Raw genomic sequence first — 21,067 nt, 5'->3', positions numbered from 1 at the left:
TGGTTAAAATTTTATAATTTTATCTGCATATTACCACAATAAGCAAAAAAAATAGCATTAGGAGAATTAAAGGTACGACACAAAGTGCAAAGATTTGCAAAGCATATATGAACGAGGAGTTTGATTCAGAATACATATATCTTTTAAAAATAAATAAGAAAGAGCAGAAAACCTAACTGGGAAAAGGAGGGTGATGCCTGGGTGGCTCAGTCATTTAAGTGTCTGCCTTCGGCCCAGGTCATGATCCCAGGGTCCTGGGATCGAGTCCCACTTCAGGCTCCTTACTCAGCAGGGAGTGTGCTTCTCCCTCTGCCTGCTACTCCCCCTGCTTGTGCACACGCACTCTCTCTCTGACAAATAAATAAATAAATAAATAAAATCTTTTTTAAAAAAAGAAAGAAAAAAAAGGAGGAAAAATATCTAAATGGGCATTTCAACAGAAAGTAAATGCCAATGGACACTGAAAATGCGCACACTTGCACATCCTCTGTAGTAATCAGAGAAATGCAGGTTGTAAAAACAGTGAAACACCACTATCCAGACACCAGAACATGGCTGCTCAGAGGCAGGGGTGAAGCTCAGGGCTGAGAACAGGGAAGTTCCAAAGTCTGAGCAGAAAGTAGGGAGGGGAGGGTCTCCTCTTCCCCATAGCCAATAACCACTGCCAGTATATGTGGACACTTAATAACTATTTTAAGATCTAAGAATCATATGTGGCCATGAAAAAGATTCTGGTGAATTACTCACATAAATCCAATTTCGTTATTTTAAGGTAGAAACTGGGACACTGACTGGATTAACGACCTCCCCAAGGTCAAACTGGCTAGGGGAGCCAAAACTAAACCTTAAACCTTCCCCTGCCATTTCATGTTCCACTGCGCCCCAGTGTCTTGATGGGCAAGGGCCAAATTTTGTCACTGCCCACTCATAACCCTCTAAAATCTTCCTATCACATTAAAAAAAAAAAATCCAAAGTCTTTTCCATGGCCCACAAAGCCATCCATGCATGATCTTGCCCAGGTCTCCGGCCTCCTCCCCCACCACACCCCAACTCACCCTTCTCCCCCTTCCATTCCAGCCCCTTGGCCTCTCTGCTCCTCCTTGATAAGGAAGCACTTGCTGCCCCTCTTGAGGCCTTTCATTCCTGGCTTCCCCTCCCCCCGGGTTTCCAGATGGCCTGCCTTGTTCTTCCTAAGATCTCCATTCCCTGCCCCCCACCACCTACCAAAAAAAACCCCAAAACAAGCAGACAAACCAAAAAAACAAACAAAGTGGGAGATATGTATTGGCTTGTCTGTATGCTGTCTTGTCTTTCTCCTCTAAAATGTAAGTCCATGAGAACAGGACATTTGCTTTATATACTCTCTGTGTCCTCAGAGCCTAGAACAGCATCTACCACTAAATAGGCACTTAAAATATTTTTGTTAAATTAATTGATTCAAGTAAAAAGATTTTTTTTTTTTTTTCTGGAAAAGTAGGGTAGAGGTGTCTAGGGAACTTCCAAGTCAAATGGCCTGGGTTTGAACCTTATTACCCCACCAATTGGTAGTGATTATGAGTTATAAATCTAGATTTCTGTGCTTTTAAATTTTATATTTTAGTCGATTCAGAAAGTTCACTGTTACTGGTTGTGTACTTTCTTCTACCTCCCCCCATGAATACTTCCCTCCAGCACACAGTTTATAACTTGCTCAGCAAAGAAAAATTTAACCCCACCCTTTTGTATATTCCTACTTCCAATTTCAAATGCTTTTATTTTTGTTAACTTTTTAAAAATTGTTTTTGTCTCATGATTTGGATTAAATTTAATAGAAAATAACCCTTTTCTAGCAAAGCTGGTAAGAGAAAGTTGTGTCACTATGTCATATTTAGAAATAGCTTAGTATACTGGCCAGTTACACAATAGATTTGTAAAGATCAAGAGCTTGACTATATATTAACAATACCTAATTAAAACAAACATACTATGAAAACCTATTCACAAGAGTAACTCTAACCATCAAACACTCGGGAATTCATTTAACACGAAACGTTTCGTACGTCTAAAAACAACTCTGAAAGTATTAAAGAGAAATAAATGTAACAGAAGTAGACATATATCACTTTGCTCTTGAAAGGAAGACTTAAGAACACATTAGAAATGTGCTTGTTTCTTAGGTATTGTACAGTGGAGATGCCTGCGGGTATCTCACTGGCAGAATTTATAGATATCGTCAGATATTAGAACAAATCAAGTCTTCTGTGCTCTGCAGAAACGGATCCAGGTTTTGAGTGGCCTAAAGCTTATACACTTTAAGAAGAAGGCTCTCTTTTTTTCAGTGCAAAATTATGAATACAAAACTGCTAGGGTCCTTCCAGGAACCTGAGAAAGGGCTCCGGAATTATGTCTCTTAAGCTTACTTTTCTTTCACTTCATAGGAGATCCACCTCTGGTGAATGAAAATGTCAAAGTGAAGGAACAGCACATTTCCCACAACCAGTACCCTGTCCCGTGCTCCACTGACAAAGGTCCAGAGGAAAACATTCACAGCACAGGGTCCCCTGTGAGAGGTCTACCAACACAGGCTCAGAGATGCCTGGAATGTGAAACAGCCCTTCTCTGAGGTATGCATTTCCACCAGTTACCACAAACTCCAAAATGCAACAGACTGCAAGCAACAGAGATCAAATTAGAGAGTGGATCCCTTGTGATACTAGGAGAATGACACAGTTATGCTTATTCCAACAATGTCTAGATGGGAAAAGCCAGAGGCGAGAGCCAAAACCCTGAAACGCAGACCAAAAAAAAGACAAAAGTGGGTGGCCATGAAACGTACCTCGTGTGTATAGCTATTACTGCTGGTGATTATATGGCACTTACTGTATGCCAGGAGCTGTCCTGACCACTTCACATATAGATCCATTCACTCCTCATCAAAACCTGTGAGTGAGGTACTAACTTCTCCCCAGTTTGAAGATGAGGAAAACAAGGCATAGAGGTTAGGTAACTTGTCCAAGGTCATGCAGCTAAAAAGTAATAAATTTAGGATTTAAACCCAGGTAATCTGGCTCCAGAGTCCATAGTTTTAATCTCTCACTCTTGAATGCACAGAAATTCTATTAATTGGGAAATGGGCTGTAAACCACGACTGAAGTTCCCTATAATTTTTTTTAAGATTTTTTATTTATTTATTCGACAGAGGTAGAGACAGCCAGTGAGAGAGGGAACACAAGCAGGGGGAGTGGGAGAGGAAGAAGCAGGCTCATAGAGGAGGAGCCTGACGTGGGGCTCGATCCCAGAACGCCGGGATCACGCCCTGAGCCGAAGGCAGATGCTTAACTGCTGTGCCACCCAGGCACCCCTGAAGTTCCCTATAATTAAGAGGGAACAGAAAATTGCTGATAACCAATTCCAGAACCTCAGGAAATACACTATTTCATCCAGTGGATGTTGGTTTTGTTTCCTGCAGATATTTCAGTCACAGCCTCTATCCTTAGAAAGTGATTAAATGTGACATCTGAAAATAAAGGAATGACCGTGTTAAAAAAAAAATCTGAATTACCTATTGGATCTTTAGCATAAAGCTACTCATCTTTTTCCAAGAAAATTCAAATTCTACCATTTATCTTGATGATGTACTATAATCAATCCTAGTCAGGGCTGAACTAACCCAAAAATTCTGATTATTTTACTCTTGTAAAAAATGTTAAGGAAACTTAATAATATATTATAGAAGATTTATAGGGGGTCCTTATCAGCTGTGACACTGGTCTTTCCTGTTGGGACTGACTATGAATGTGAATAAATTCATGTTGAGTTATTTTTGAGTTTTTTCTGTGAAGAACAATTTCAAGTATTTCTGAAATGAACTATTTAACCAAACCCACTTTAAAGTCCTTAAGAGTTACCATCTACGTATAACCCTTTTCAACCTCTTTCATATAACCACTCCCAGAAATATTTTCTTCACATAGGTCTCTCTTCCACAAACTCAAATTTACTTGCAAGCCTAGGACTCCCACCACCTCCCAGGAAGGCAGTGAGGAAAAAAGAAACACAAATCAACAATGTTAAAAGAACTCCCTTTTCAAGGTCTGATACATAAAGCCAAAGCAGGAAAGGAGGAAGGAAACTGTGTATACAGGTGGTCAGTGGAGTTATGTTTAAGGAAGTCCCCCTTTGCGGTCAGTAGCACAATGCGGTTTAACAGATAGCACGTTCGCCAGAAAGATAAGACATCTTAGTTCACCTAGTCAAAGGAGATGTCAATTCAGAGATGACCTGACTTTGTCCCCCAGTTTCTTCACTTGTAAAATATATGGTGGATAAATGTGTTGGTTATCATCAGATATACTTTACGGAGATATTACAGAGAACAAAGCATTGCAAGTATGCATACAAAACCTCTGTACTTTTGTGAAAAGTAAGTAAAATTGAAGAACAGAAGGAAACCTTGAAATCCTGTATGTGCAACCACCCATTTACACATGGAAACCCAAGGGCAAGTCAAGTTCAAGAGTCATAGGCAAGGGGCGCCTGGGTGGCGCAGTTGTTAGGCGTCTGCCTTCGGCTCAGGGCATGATCCCAGCGTTCTGGGATCGAGCCCCACGTCAGGCTTTTCTGCTAGGAGCCTGCTTCTTCCTCTCCCACTCCCCCTGCTTGTGTTCCCTCTCTCACTGGCTGTCTCTATCTCTGTCAAATAAATAAATAAAATCTTAAAAAAAAAAAGAGAGAGTCATAGGCGAGGAGGGCATACAACAGTGGAACACAAGGATGAGAACTCCAGCTCCACAGTAGAGCAATCCAGCATAAGAAAATGTGTCATCATGAACTTATAAAAGTAGAACTAGAGCTTAACCAGACTATAAGCTGAACAAAGCCAGAATCATGCATCTTTTAATTCCTCCATCTCTAGCATACTATACATACTCAGTAAGTCTTTGTTGTACAAATAATGAATAAACTAAAACAAGTGATGTGAGTCCTACATAACAAATAAAAGCGTATGGACTTATGGCCTCTCTTCTGCCAAGAAATATATAAACAACATATTAACATACATTTAAATAAATATATTTAATAAATCCATAAGTGTTTATGATTTATAAATTCTATAACATAGAATTCTATATATAATTCATAAATATGCAATTATATATACATATGTATAATGTACACATTCCTCTAAAATGAGAAAAATTCAGTTTACAATCTCGTGCACAGGGAATTATACCTATCCATGTTCCTTTTTGCTGTAGCAAATAAAATTAAGGAACAGCTATACCTATGTGGTTATGTGGAATAAAGAGAGAATGGAAAAAAGTTTTCTCATACAACCAGGATAATCAGCGCAAGGGGGAATTCCCTTCCCACAATCTATTAAAAATTACTAGACATTGCATTTAAGTCTCTTACTTACTCATTGAATTTTATTTATTTTATTTTTTTAAAGATTTTATTTATTCATTTGACAAAGAGAGAGACAGCCAGCAAGAGAGGGAACACAAGCAGGGGGAGTGGGAGAGGAAGAAGCAGGCTCCCCTCGGAGGAGCCTGACATGGGGCTCGATCCCAGAACACCAGGATCATGCCCTGAGCTGAAGACAGATGCTTGATGACTGAGCCACCCCGGTGCCCTCATTGAATTTTATTTAACAAACAACTATATTTGGTGCAATTTTTCATTTTAGGTGTTTAGTAATATGGAATCATGCAAGTATTATAGTCAATTCTCTATGATTAAAAATTGAAAAGGTAAATGAGCTTCAGTAATAAGACTATAACAATGTTTTAATTATCTGAAGTAGCAATCAGCAAACTTTAATATTTTATCTCAGAAGTACTGTGTATTCACAAAACCTAAAGGCCAACAATGGCAGGAGTTCTCCTAATAGAATCAATTGCTGAATAACACAGGTGTTTCTAAGCTCCTGTCAGATAATTCTCTATGTGCACCTGACCAGCATCAACCAATGTCTAAGACTTAGCATGTCCTAAACAATCCAGAAAGAACTCAACATGCAGTTTCACTTTCTCAAATTGCTGTAGGTTTTCTTTTGAGAGTCCAAGCTCTAGTTGTTTAAAATAATGTCCACATTTTAGTTTGGGGTAGAGGATAACACTAATAAATACCAAATAAGAAGGCAGTTTTGTTTCTAAACTTAAATAATGCAGCTCCTTAAAAAAAAAAGAAGAAGAAGAAAGAAAAGAAACAAAGTCGTGTGAGAAGTAACTATCACAATGTCGCTAAATATCTTTTTGCTTCCCCAAAACACTAACTGACCACCACCATCATAATTATTGCCAACAAAAACTTTTTTGAGAACCTAATGGGTGCAAGGCATTGTGTGATATGTTTTAATTATGAGGCAACAAATTTTGCCCTCAAGGAGATTATTAAGAAGTTCATGAGGGGGAAAAAAGACTATAGTAATAAAAATACAAATAAATTGAACAGTAATTTTAAAAGGGCAAGACACTTATAACCAATATGCAGGGGAGAGGAGGACTAGAGATAAAGGGAAGGAAACTATTATGTGCAACAAGAGCAAAGCTGCAAAGGCAGAGAAGTGATCAGTATTTTTAAGCAAAGGTTCCTGAACAGTCACTAGAAGGTGTCTATTCTGTGAATAACTATATTGTACCCACTGTGTAAATGCTCTCACATACTTGGGCAACCAAACGCATCCTTCCCAGAACTAAGGCAGTACAATCAGAGGCTAACTCAGGAACATTCAGGTCTGAGTTGTGGTCCAGGTTTAGCAATCAGCTTATTGGGTGAACTCGAGCAGATTGTCTTCTTATCCTCAGTTCCCACAAGTGAAAAATTTGAGGGTCATTCTTTATAATACCTTCAAGCTCTAAAATTGTATAATTCTAAAAAAATAAAATAAAATTGTACAATTCTTTATTACTAACAAATTAATTATCACCTTGTATGGGCAATTGTCAGTTACAGAAATCTATATATGTCTAGAATGGAATATTCCACAAACACACCAAATCCCCTTGTACTCCAGGGCCTTTGCACATGCTGCTTCCACTGTATGGAATGGGCACTCCCTGCCCAACATTGCTCATACTCCAACCGTTCACCAAGTGGAGGCCTCCAACCCTTCCCCAACCTTCACCACCCCTTAAAATCCATAGAATCTACACTTTGGCCACCAAAGCTTCCTCCACACATATAGTTTGTTCTCTTTAAGTGTCCCTCAGGATAAGTGCTGTCATACCTATCTTCACCAACAAACACTTACTAGAAACTACTAATTACAGAAGTAGCTTCAAAGACTTCTAAGAATCCCCAACCCAATAGTTCATGATGCAACAGAGAAAAATAAAACTCGCATGTTACAAAAATCATGATGTCAAACATAGTTCTTTTTTTCAAAAACTGCAAGAAGTTTCACACATTTCCAATTCAGAGAAGTTTCTTTCAAGATAGACAGGTGGGAAAACAAAAGTAAGGAGATACACTATGTTTATTTCAACAGTGATGCCATTTCCAAACATTCTGGGAACTGGTCTTTTCCTAACTCCCTTCAGTGCCTACGACACAGTCTTTTGAATATATTCAGTGGAAAAATTGCTAAATAAAACTTTGAGGGAAATTTGACTTTTTGATATCACTAAAAATTGCTGAGAGCTAAGTCTTTTTTTTCAGATTTCTTTATTTTAAAGAGAGAGAGAGCTTGCATGGTCAAGGAAGGGCAGAGGGGGAGGGAGGGGGAGAGAGAATCTCCAACAGACGCTGCGCTGAGCCAGCACGGGGCTCGATCCAGTGACCCCGAGATCATAGCGAGTTGAAACCAAGAGTCAGACACTTAACCCACTGTGCCACCCAGGCACCCCACTGAGAGCTAAGTCTTGCAAATAAACACTAGGTAATACCATTTCTGACCCAAAATACTGATTTTCTTTATACTCTTTGTCTCACCATAATACAAATAATCAACGAAAAAAACACAGTTATCATAGCCAGATCCAGGAGTGTTTTGCAAGATCTAAACTATTTTTATTATTTCTATTTTTAAGTAGCATGAGGACCAAATCTTTGATTAAACTCCCTCTTCATTTACTAGTAATTACTGATACTGTACTGTTCTTCAGAATATGCTTCATGTGCCTAACAACTGTTTTAACACGGAAGAAGAAAAACCTAAAACTGAAGGTGGGAGGAGGATATGGAAACAGGAATAAGTGATTTTTACTCATCCTAGTGGACCGGACTAAAATAATTTCTTTGGCAGGAGGGGCATCTTCAGCTTCTAATGATGACCATGAGAATGAGAGAAGAACAGACTATAACAGTTTTTAAATCTGATTTCATGTTTGTAGACATGCACACACAATCACTGAATATTCCTTTTTTTTTTTTTAAAGATTTTATTTATTTATTTGACAGAGATAGAGACAGCCAGCAAGAGAGGGAACACAAGCAGGGGAAGTGGGGAGAGGAAGAAGCAGGCTCATAGCAGAGGAGCCTGATGTGGGGATCGATCCCATAACGCCAGGATCACGCCCTGAGCCGAAGGCAGACGCTTAACCACTGTGCCACCCAGGCACCCCTGAATATTCTTTTTTTTTTTTAAAGATTTTATTTATTTGACAGAGATAGAGACAGCCAGCGAGGGAGGGAACACAGTCAGGGGGAGTGGGAGAGGAAGAAGCAGGCTCACAGCAGAGGAGCCTGATGTGGGGCTCGATCCCACAACGCCGGGATCACGCCCTGAGCCGAAGGCAGACGCTTAACCGCTGTGCCACCCAGGCGCCCCCACCCCTGAATATTCTTAAGATAGTTGGCATTTTATAGTATGTAACAAAAAACAGCATCTCTTCTACACATTTCTCCTCCTTGCACCATGGACATTAAAAAAACTTTATGTCTTGACCAACCAAATGCAATACATAACCTGGGATTAGATCCCAGGCTTGGCAAAGGGAGGAGGTTGAGAAATAGCTATGAAGTCATCAGTGGCATGATGAATGAAATTTGACCACAGACCCTGGATTCAATAATAGTGCTGTATTAGTGTTAATGGTCCTGACATTGATCATCATACTGTGCTTAGAAAAAAGAATGCCCTTGTCCTAGACAATACACAGAGATCTTTTAAATGGTAAAAGGGGCAATGTCTACAACTTTCTCTGAAATGGTTCAGAAAACAACACGCAATTAAAGAGAAAGACAGAGACCAAGAAGATGACAGAGCAAATGGGGCAACTAGAGGCAATTTGTGAATCTGAGTAAAGGTTACTTGGGAGTTCCTTATACTATTCTTCCAACTTTCTTGTAAGTTGAAACTAGGGCAAAATAAAAAGCCAGAAAATTTTAGGAATGGTATTCTTCCTGCTTCTGTCTTAAATAGGTTTCCACCTCCTAGAGAAAAAAAAATAGTGAATATTAGTATATGAAAATAGATTAATTTGGCAAATTAAGGGGGTAAAGCAGATCCTAGGACTTCAGACCTGCATCCTGCCCCTTAATGTAACTAATGATGAAACTCGGATCCAGGACGGTCGGTAAGAAAACAAATATGAGTGAGAAGTGAGAGAAGAGACACAAGGAAGGAAACTAAGGCACAAGACAAGGAGCTGATACAACCTACTTTCAGAAACAAAGAAACTCAACTCCAATAAGAAAATGAGTTTTCATGGGATAATACAGTTGAGAATTTTCAAAGCCAAAAAAACGCCCTGGTACACTAACCACTATACTGTCTGTGGAGTATTTAGAGCCATCCCACTTTTTCCAAGCTGGTGAACTACCTGGTAACCTCTAAAGTCTGATGTAAATGCTTCCAACTGACTTGTAAAAGAAACTATTTTTTCCACTCCACACCCACTCCCCAGAATCCGAAGAAGTGCTGGAAGTTTTACATGTTGAGGCAGTGATTAGAAGGGCCCTCCCTGTAAAGCTATGCTTCCCACTGGTAGGTCTACTTAGTCTAAAGATAAATAACTGAAACACAAACATCACATCATCTCAGAGCCTTAATAGGCTCTTATCCCTCTATCACTAATAGTCCCCAGGTTCCCAGGGTTGGTCAAGCAAACAACCCTATATGACCCAAAAGGCGGAAATATGGGAGGCTGATCAGGGTATTCAAGAAACAGGTATGATTATACTTATAACTGATTGCCTTCACCATCCTGACAGTTAACCTGGGTGAAAGAGAAAATTCCAAGCATCACATTACAAAGGATGTTTGAATAAAACAAGAGAAGTATGCATGGCATTATAGGAGAGACTCAGATACTGACTCTGCTACCCAGGAGCAGTGTGACAACCTCTCTGGTTGTTCATGATATACGTTTAAGATAAACCTGTCCTGCCTGCTTCTAAAGGTTGAGGCTTGCCCATCCCTCCTTTGATTCTTCCAGCCAGTACTGAGTACTCAAGCTCTGCTCTAGACCCTCAGAAATACAAAGATGGAAAAGCAATGAGACATGACCTCAAAGAGCTTAAAGTCCAATGGGGGACACAGATATGTAAATAAAGGCAGGTAACCAGGATGCCAACAACAAAAATATGTATAGGGTGCAGGGGACTGAGGTGAGGTAGGGATTCTACCTTTGGTGGGAGGGATACAGGAAAGCCTTCAGAGAAGGTAGGCGCTGAGGTGAGTCAGAAAAGATGAGTATTGGGCGCCTGGTTGGCTCAGTCAGTTAAGCATCTACCTTCAGCTCAGGTCATGATCCCAGGGTCCTGGGATAGTCTCAAATTGGGCTCCTTGCTCAGCAGGAAGCCTGCTTCTCCCTCTCCCTCTGCCTGCCGCTTCCCCTGCTTGTGTGCGTGTGCGCGCGCTCTCTCAAGAATAAATAAATAAAATTAAAAAAGAAAAGAAAAGATGGGTATTTGCTAGGCACTCAACATATTTTTGATGTATAAAATAGATAGTGGGATGGACAGATGGACCCTTGTGGGCTGGTAGAGGAATGTATCACTCCAAGTAGACTGAATAATATTAAGAAAGGCACAACGTGAAAAAGCAACTGTAGGTCGAAGACACGGCAGCAGGTGGAGGAAGGAAAGAGGAAAGACAAGGAAAAATGGCATCACATACTTTGTACTCCAAGCTAAGGCGTTTTTACTTGATCCTAGAGAAGATACAAAGCTACAGGTTTTAAATAGACCCATGACGGGGCGCCTGGGTGGTACAGCGGTTAAGCGTCTGCCTTCAACTCAGGGCGTGATCCCGGTGTTATGGGATCGAGCCCCACATCAGGCTCCTCCACTATGCCTGCTTCTTCCTCTCCCACTCCCCCTGCCTGTGTTCCCTCTCTCGCTGGCTGTCTCTATCTCTGTCGAATAAATAAATAAAATCTTTAAAAAATAAATAAATAAATAAATAAATGAACAAACAAACCCATGATGCCTGCATAAATAAAATATTAAGGTCCAAGGGTAGACTCAAATAGGAAAGTAATCCATCAAGAGAGTGGAGTTGGGAACTGTAATAAAGTTGTAACTGAAGGAAGGAGAATTCACGGCATGAGGTAAAAGATCAGAGGTATGCTGGGTTGAAATAGAAATGACGAAGGAGGAGTTAAGAGTGTAAAGAGATAAATGGGTAGAAGAATACTGTTTTACAAAGTCCAATTAGATAATGGCAGAGCCAGGACAAAAACCCCGCCTAGTGCTAATTTTCTTCTACCAAAAAGAAAATTAAAAAAAAAAAATCATAAAGTAGTAAGTAAAAACATTCTTGAGGCACCTGGGTGTCTCAGTTGGTGACTTCAGCTCAGGTCATGATCTCAGGGTCATAAGACTGAGCCCCACGTTGGGCTCTGTGCTCAGTGTGGAGTCAGCTTGAGATTCTCTCTCTCCTTCTCCATACACCCCTCCCCCCTTGCTCTAAACAAATAAATAAATAAAATCTTTAAAAAATATTCTCAAAAGCTTTAAAATAAAGCTTTATCTGTGTTACAGAGAAATCTAATAGACTTTTTCCTAATTTTCCCCAGAATATCAAGGTTGTTTCAGAGATAGGCTTTAAAGAGATAGCCTTGCAATTCACTAGAGAATGACCTTGTACAAGTTTTTAAACTTTCTAAGCCTTGCATCACTCATTTTTTAAGTGGGAGCACTAATAAGACATTTGTTTTGAAGAATAAAGGAAATAATGTATGTAAAGTACTTAGCACAGTGCCTGGCCTGTATGTGATACTCAATAATTTGTGTCACTATTACTACACTAATGTGCAGACAATGGTCCTAAGAGACTGCTACCAGAGAAAGGCCTACTTACCAGGCTGACCCTTGACTGGCATCTGGGAACTTGGACTTTGAGAGGATCCTACTATTTCCAGCACTGATAAAAAGAGCTCATTGTGCCTAAGCTATTTGTACAAACAATATGGTTTATGCTGAACACATATTTACCTCCTGGAGTCTGGAATTTTGGTACATGACAGAGAGAAGGTGCCTATGTGGCCAGCCTCCAACAAAAACCTTGGGTGCTGAGTCTCTAATGTGCTTCCCTGGTAGACAACATTTCATAATTGTCACAATTGAATGCTAAAAGAATTTTGCACACCCTTTGAAGACTCCACTGAGAAAAGGCTCTTGCAAGCTTGTGCCTGGTTTCCTATAGATTTGCCCCATGTGCATTTTCCCTTTACTAATTTAGTTCTGTCTCCTTCCATGGTCACAAATCACAGCCATATAGATAACTAGATGCCAAGTACTGTGAGGTCTCCTAGTGAATTACCAAACCTGGGGACAACCTTGGGGATCCCTGACAAAACCAGTCTCCCTATACCTCAACTTTTTAAACTATTTGCCAGTTTCTATACTGGAGCAGTACTACAGACAACAAATGAACCAAATCAGTAGCACCAAAGTCCAATTACAAAAAGTTCCTGGCACCTGGGTGTCTCTGTCAGTTAAGCAGAGTCTGCCTTTGGTTCAGGTCATGATCCCAGGGTCCTGACCCAGGATCCCAGGAGCCTGCATCTCCCTCTCCCATTCCCCTTGCTTCCGCTCTCCCTCTCTCTCTCCTTCTGTCAAATAAATAAATAAAATCTTCTTTAAAAAATAAATAAAAAACAAAAAGTTCCTGGTTTCTTATCTAATGATAACTGTAGATTTACACAATACTTGAATTTTTTTATTCCAAATCTCACCATCTAGAAATCTCTCCACTCCTTGTTTTCTCACCATTATTTAATAGACCTTTTTCCTGATTAAGCTCCAGCCCTGTTCTTCCCTGAATTCCATCTCAATTCCACATGGAGCTTCCCCTGGTGTGTCAGGGGGTCTAACCCACATATCATTTATTTCCCTGACCAGAGAACAAGATCACTTATGAAACACCTGAGGTCCTATGTTTCATGTGTTATTCTGAGTAGGATCAAACAACATCAATGCCAGGAAGATCTCTTATCAGTTCATTAAAATATGCAGAAACATGAGCTAATTGAGGGCTGAAAGAGCAAGGAGGACAAATGAAAGAATGGCCCACAGCAGAAACCGAAACACAACTTTGCCAATACCAGACTTGGAAGAAACAGCTTGACTCAATTTCTCATCATCTAAAACAGAGTTCCTTAGCATACTTTGAAAAGCACAATAAACTGTATTTAATAGGAAGAAATGCTTGTTGCCATCATGTTGAAGGAGCTGGGGTTCAGACAAGCAGAGGAGGATGGATGTCTGAGTCACATTATGATTAACTGACAGTTTTAATAAAGCATTAATGGCACTTAATTGCCATGAAGACACTAGAATCATAGTGATTAGATCAATCAATAACCTACCCACTGTTTTTCTTTAAAAAACAGAACTATGAACAACTAAAATAAATACCTCTAGGGCTATTTATTCTAACCCCTGAGTGCCCCCCATGGTTTTTCTAATCCACCTCTAGTTTTACATTTTTAACAAAATATTGTATTTCAAATACCTACTGATTCTTACAAGTTACCCACATCACAGCTCTTTTTGGATCAGAGCTTCTGGGGCTGGGGATATGGAAACCGGAATGTTTGTCCATGGAAAACAGAGAACAAAGCATATTAACTGACACAGGGAAGAAACACGATAATGGCATGCTACTGGGCTTACTTAGAAGCCAGGCGGAGAGTTGTCAGGCAGGAACTCAGCCCAGTATGGTCAGACTTTTATTTTTACAAAAATTCAGATTCTTATCTTAAAATTCCCAACTTTTTATTATGGACAACGATTTATTTTTAACTGTGAGAGGCAAACAAATCTGCAACCACATTTCAAGCTGAAAGTCCTAAATGTTAGTGAACGTCTGTCCCTAAGAAAAGAATCCAGGAGGGATCATTGCAGGAGTGGGAATGAAAGCAGGACGAGGCTCACTGGGCCAATCGGCAGCCAGAAAGGAGGTGGACCCTGATGCTAAGTGTCGGGAGCTGGGTATTTATGTGTTGTGTCCCTCCTTCTGTCCTTTGTGGTCCTCAGAGTGGTTGAGGCTGCTCCCAGGCAAGACAGTGGGCCAGATTCGGAAATAAAAAGGGGTCCTACTGGGGCGCCTGGGTGGCACAGCGGTTAAGCGTCTGCCTTCGGCTCAGGGCGTGATCCCGGCGTTATGGGATCGAGCCCCACATCAGGCTCCTCCGCTGTGAGCCTGCTTCTTCCTCTCCCACTCCCCCTGCTTGTGTTCCCTCTCTCGCTGGCTGTCTCTCTCTCTGTCAACAAAAAAAAAAAAAGGGGGGGTCCCACTGTTCTCTTTATTCCACTTAATCTAAAACAATTAGGGCATTTTAAACTTTGTATATTTACCATCTTCAAAGTGACCTAACCATTGCAGCATATTTCAATTGTATCAGTCCAGATCTCTAAGCAGATAATATTGGTTTCTGAAGCTCTTTTTGGTTAAGTAACTACCACGTTTTACCACTTTCATGGTTATATTTCTGTTCTTCTCTTAGACTTTCTATATTAAATTCAAATTACAAAAAAAAAAAAATTACCATACAGCAAAAATATATTGTTTTCCCTTAAAATCTATTTTAGATTTTAAAACAATTCCTATTTCTGGTCTTACCTGAAACCCATTTGGAACTCCAAATTTTTCAGATTTAATAAATGAAATATAGCACATATATATGTGTGTGTGTATGTACATATATACATACACACACACTCTCTCTCACAGGAGGGACTGAGACAGCCCCACATAAATAAACACACTAATATTTCTGCATACACACATGCCAAAAAAAAAAAAAAGTCACAGTGACTAGTATATATTAAGACCAAAAATAGCTTCATCTCAGGCCAAGTTTTACAACTAAAAGAGTTTTTCCAGTTTGGCTTTTCAGCATTTCAGGGATTTAGGAAAGTGGATAAAGGACTTTAGTCCTAAATTACAAGAACCTGCTGAATTCTGTAAGTCTAATGACAAGCCACAGCAGAAACTAATAGAATTAAGGACAACCAGAGAGAATCAATGATGCCATTCTCTCTGAATTGGGGGGAAAAGCACAGAGAAATCAGTGCGAGTAAAGAAACAAAAACAAAAGCAAGACAAACAATCAAAAAAAGTAAATCAATTTCTGAGGAAGGCACTCTAGGTTTAAAAAAAAAAAAAAGCAGAATTAAATAAAACCAAACAATAAGATCACCAAAAACCCCACTGCAACCAAGTAGACAATAGCATGTGGTCAACAAGGGGCAACACACTCCCCAGTCGTTCCCTGGAATCCAAGAATATTTCGAGTAGGGAGGGGCATGGCTGGACCTGGAGGATGAGAAGCCGCATTCCCAAGATGTCAGGAGAAAACAACGTTGGCCAGAGGCAACTCTACATTCACAGGCCTCATCAGGTAGGAAAACCAGAGACTAAGACAACTAAAAAGCCAGGAGCTAGCTGACAACATGCCCTCACTATGCCACAAGCTCGCTGATGAGCTTGTTAGAAGCCACTTCTCCCTGCTCCCCTAAAAGGCACTCGGCAGTAGCCACTGATCACAAGAACCATTGAACAGTTCTGCTTTAGGTCAACCTCAGTAATGTGCTGGATCCACCAAATCACTAACCACTTTTAAATAATTTCCATGTAATGATGAAGACTATTCACATAAAGCAATGGACACAGACACACTGTGTGTGAGCTAAAGATGATTTTGATACATAATACAGTAGTTTATAGGAAGGAGCCATGTGTCTACAGTATACTTAATGAATTCCACAAGGATCTAAAACGAATGTGGAAATCTGTTTTCTTGAACAGATTAATTCAGTTGGCTGATATAAAATGTACACCCATATATTACACCATAATCAAGACACTTGTGAATAATTTCTCACCATATTCTAAGCTTTATCATTCAGATCCAAATGATAGCAAATTATTACCTTACCTTCATTTGCCTGAAGTTTATTCCATAAGATTGGGGGGGGCAGAGAGGGAACAATATTATAAAATATTATCACCATAGAAAGCAGCAAAGTAAAATTTATTGTCTCCTACCTCTGCTCGACCCTCATAGTAGGATAACATGGACTTTGTTAGCACAAAAAGTCTCTCTTTGTAGTTTAAGGGCGATGTCTTCTTTTTCTGCTGTGACCTTTTAATAAGAATTTCTTCTAGAATAGTGTTAAAATTCATCTCGGTCTTCTGATCACTCTGTCTCCTGCCATTGAAGATCCCAGTATTCTAAAGTGAGAAAAAAAAAAAAAAACAGTTGAAAAACAGTTGAAATAAAATGTGACTTCTTAATTTTCCAATGATGTTCTCGTTCCATATTACCAAAATAGAATTTACCCTCATCACAGCTGGAGCTAATGAATATTAGTCTAGGCACCTAGACTGAAATTGCCCAGGGCACACAAGCTCAACCTCCTTCATCCCCAGGCTCATCCTGTTTCTCCATAACCCAGCATTTCACAAGAAAATCTAATCAAGGTTTGCCATGATGATGAGTCACTCCTTTGTATCTCCCCCAGTATCCCTTACGTTTCTGGCACGTTCTTCTGCTATCTAATTGCAGGGAAACAAATATCTCAGAAGAAAAAGTACATTTCATCACCTGCATGGCTGATTTAGGCTGGTATTTAAATTGCCTCAGGATCCTAGTACACAAAACAGATGAGCACATGGACCAGGTGGACTTGTGAACAAAATGAATTACCACAGTGGTGGGTATGAGTCAATCTACAGCTCTGATAAGGATGTAATCTTGACCAAACATCCTGGTTACCACAGCCATGAGGATGTTCTCCAATATCTATGCCATGCTCCATAGTTCTGCTTCCTATGGCTCCTGTCTCAACCACAAGAGGAAAGGAAATCCACCGGGTCACAACTAACCTACTCAGGGAAGAACCCACCTGGACAAGGTCCTCAACCCTGTATTTGGATCCCCCACACCTGGGCTAAGCCATCTAAAATTCAACAAATTTAACTATCTGAAAACCCAAACTACTCAGAAAATACATTAAGGTTCTTATTTAATAGAAATTGAATTGACAACAGCCTTTTTTTCCCCTTCCCTTCACCACACATTTACAGTCATTGCACATCAAACCATAGTGGTAACGGAAGTCACGTGAAGAACATAAGAGGTTACCTGAGAGCAGAGCTAGAGCCTTGACATTGAGTTAGCCACTAGGAATTCTACCATTTCCACACCCAACCTGATGCCTTGGAAGAACCCCTGCAACTCCCTATTACTGATCTGTCATATCCAGTCAGGACCCCCATTTCTGTAAGGTCGCTTTACAAAGATTTAACCTCTGTATATAAGTTCATTCATTTACAAAATATGGAGATAAATACCCCCAAGGTTATTGTGGGGTTTAATGAGATGTGGGAAAGAACTTGCTCATTATGAAAACTCTACACAAATGTTTACTATCATGATTTTTTTTAATTCCACTGCCTTTTTCCCAGCTCAGAGCCTTATAATCTGGACCACAGTAGCCGCTCTCCAACTGATCTTTCTTTCCACAGGCTCTTGCCTCATTTTGTCAAACAACATACTCCTCATTCCTATTGAATCAATCTTCAAAGACAACACCTTGCATCATACCATTTCACTCATCAGAAATCCTCGATTCCTCCTCAAAATCCTCCCTACTACCTGCAGGATAGTAAAAATTCCCAAATTAACACTGGACAATCACAATCTGGCTACAACCTATCATCCACTCTTCCCTTCCAATGCTCTTCAAATAGTCCATACCCAGTCAAAACAGTTGGTATGAAAAGTCCACTAACTCAAAACTTACTTCCTTGATGAAGCCTTTCCTGATGACTCCCAATTAATTAAATGCCTTCCAGTTCATGTACCCATGATCTCTGTATCACTCATCATAGAGCTCATCATAGTCTTCCATGTCCTGTAGCAATTAATGTACAGTCTTTAACTTTCACCTAGATTTAAACCTCCTAAGGAAAAAGTTCTCAGCCTTAAGTGCACATTAAAATCACCTACGGAGGGGCCTCTGGGTGGCATGGTGGGTTGAGCATCCGACTCGGATTTGGCTCAGGTCATGATCTCAGGGTTGTGTGATCAAGCCCTGCAACCAGTTCCACACTCAGCACAGAGTCTGTTTAAGACTCTCTCTCCCTAGGGGCGTCTGGGTGGCTCAGCTGCTTAAGTATCTGCCTTCAGCTCAGGTCATGATTGCAGGGTCCTGGGATAGAGCCCCACATCAGGCTCCCTGTTCAGCAGGGCAGTCTGCTTCTCCCTCTCCCTCTGCCCCTGCTTGAGTGCTCTCTATCTCTCTCTAATAAATAAATACAATCATAAAACAAAACAAAACAAAAAACCAGACTCTCTCTCCCTAATACAAATCAAAACCACAATGAGATACTACCTCACACCAGTCAGAATGGCTAAAGTTAGCAAGTCAGGAAATGACAGATGTTGGTGAGGATGTGGAGAAAGGGTGGAACCCTCCTACACTGTTGCTGGGAATGCAAACTGGTACAGCCACTGTAGAAAACGGTATGGAGGTTCCTCAAAAACTTGAAAATGGAGCTACCCTATGACCCAGCAATTGCACTACAGAGTATTACCCCAAAGATACAAATGTAGTGATCGGAAGGGACACCTGTGTCCCAATGTTTATAGCAGCAATGTCCACAATAGCCAAACAATGGAAAGAGACGTCCATCAAGAGACGAATGGCTAAAGAAGATGTGGTGTATATATATACAATGGAATACTACTCAGCCATCAAAAAATGAAATCTTGCCATTTGCAACAACATGGATGGAACTAAAGGGTATTATGCTAAGTGAAATAAGTCAGTCAGAGAAAGACAATTATCGTATAATCGCACTCATATATGTGGAATTTAAGAAACAAAACAGAGGATCATAGAGAAAGAGAGGAAAAAAAAAACAAGGCAAAATCAGCAAGGGAGATAAACCATAAGCATTCTTAATCACAGGAAACAAACTGAGGGTTGCTGGAAGGGAGGTAGGTGGGGGGATGGGGTAACTGGGTAATGGACATTAAGGAGGGTATGTGATGTAATGAGCACTGGGTACTATATAAGACTGATGAATGGCTGCACTCTACCTCTGAAACTAATATTATATGTTAATTAATTGACTTTAAATGTAAATAAATAAATATTTGGAAGGAAATTAATTAATTAACTATAGGAATAGACTAGAGTCCAAAAATAGACCCATATATATATGAACAAAAGAGTATATGCCATATGATTCCATTTATACAAAGTCTAAGAACAAGTAAAAACTAATCTATGGTAATAGAAATTAGAAGAATGGTTGCCTATGCAGGGGTGGGGAGTTGGGTCAAGGTGGACTTGGCAGGAGCATGAGGGAATTTTCTATGTCTCAACTGGGGTAGAGATTACACGAATGTGTATAAATGATATTAAAATTCTTTGATTAGGAAAAAAAAAAAGACACCCTCTCCCTTTCCCTCTGCCCCTCCCCTGCTCATGCATGCGCACCCTCTCTCTCTTAAATAAAAACAAATAAATCAGAAATAGCAGGAAGATCGGTAGGAGAAGGAAGGGAAGCATGAAGGGGGGATAAACAGAAGGGGGAATGAACCACGAGAGACTATGGACTCTGGGAAACAAACTGAGGGCTTCAGAGGGGAGGGGGGGTGGGGGATTGGGATAGGCCGGTGATGGGTATTAAGGAGGGCACGTATTGCATGGTGCACTGGGTATCATACGCAAACAATGAATCATGGAACTTTACATCAAAAACTAAGGATGTACTGTATGGTGACTAACATAACATAATAAAAAAATTATAAAAAATAAATAAACTAATTAATTGATTTAAAAAATCACCTAGGGAAATGTTTTGAAATGTCCAGGCCCCACACCCAGATATTTTTATTCTATTGGTCTGCGTTTGGGGCCCAGGGCATCATGATTTAATGTGCAGGTAGATTTGAGAGCTGCCATCTTAAAGGAAGAGACTGTAAAGTCAAAGTAACTACAGCACTCTTGGTATTTATAGCAGCCTCTCAGTAAGCAGCTGAATAACGGACCCAATGAAGCCATCAGTTATTCTAAGTTGAGAAGTCAGAGGAAAGCTCTTGCTCCACAGACAACCTCTTGCTCCTTTTGCATCTCAGTTGGTCCTACTTATTCTAAATTAAATTTTTTTTTCTGAGAAACTGGTTGACGTATAAACATAGCTTTGGAAATCATCTTTTCATCTTTGTGTAACACATTTCCAATGCAAGGTGAAAACGACAACTTAAAGAATGGATTGTAAGGGAAAAGCAAGCTATGCTCTGGAAAACAGGCCATATGCAAATGTGTAGTTCCCAGGCCAGTGAGTAATAACATAGTTTCCAAAGAGAAGGCAGATTTTTGGAAGGTAGACATGAGGTGTGGCTCATGTGCAGTTTCAGAAGCAAAAGGTCTCAATATCTGGGGGCAGGAGAAAATACAGCATGTTAAATGCATTGGAAAAAATATCCTCTTATCTGATTTATAGGAGATATTAAATAGTCTTACAAAGAACATACCAATTGAGTTGAAATAAGTGTGAGACATCATCTATCTCACTCATTTTACAAATTAAGAAGCTGGGGTTTAGAAAAGTTTAGCAACTTGCCCAAAGTCACACAAGCCAAGACGAGAAGAAAAGTCTCCTGGCTCCATTCC

At 40.0% G+C, this 21,067-nt stretch overlaps 1 protein-coding gene across 3 annotated transcripts in view; it reads right to left on the bottom strand.

Annotated features, from left to right (window-relative positions):
- TEC (tec protein tyrosine kinase) overlaps window positions 1-21,067 on the bottom strand; it is a 132,763-nt gene that overhangs the window by 65,834 nt on the left and 45,862 nt on the right. For all 3 annotated transcript variants that reach the window (XM_034671850.1, XM_034671851.1, XM_034671852.1), the window contains exon 2: window positions 16,425-16,610. In XM_034671850.1, the coding sequence (XP_034527741.1) occupies window positions 16,425-16,562 (138 nt within the window). In that variant the 5' untranslated portion in view covers window positions 16,563-16,610. The remainder of the gene's footprint in view (window positions 1-16,424; window positions 16,611-21,067) is intronic.

This window comes from Ailuropoda melanoleuca, chromosome 11 (genome assembly GCF_002007445.2).
Source record: "Ailuropoda melanoleuca isolate Jingjing chromosome 11, ASM200744v2, whole genome shotgun sequence".
In the NCBI taxonomy this organism is placed as follows: Eukaryota; Metazoa; Chordata; class Mammalia; order Carnivora; family Ursidae; genus Ailuropoda; species Ailuropoda melanoleuca.
Note: the sequence above shows the minus strand (reverse complement) of the source record. Positions and strands in the feature narration are given on the sequence as shown.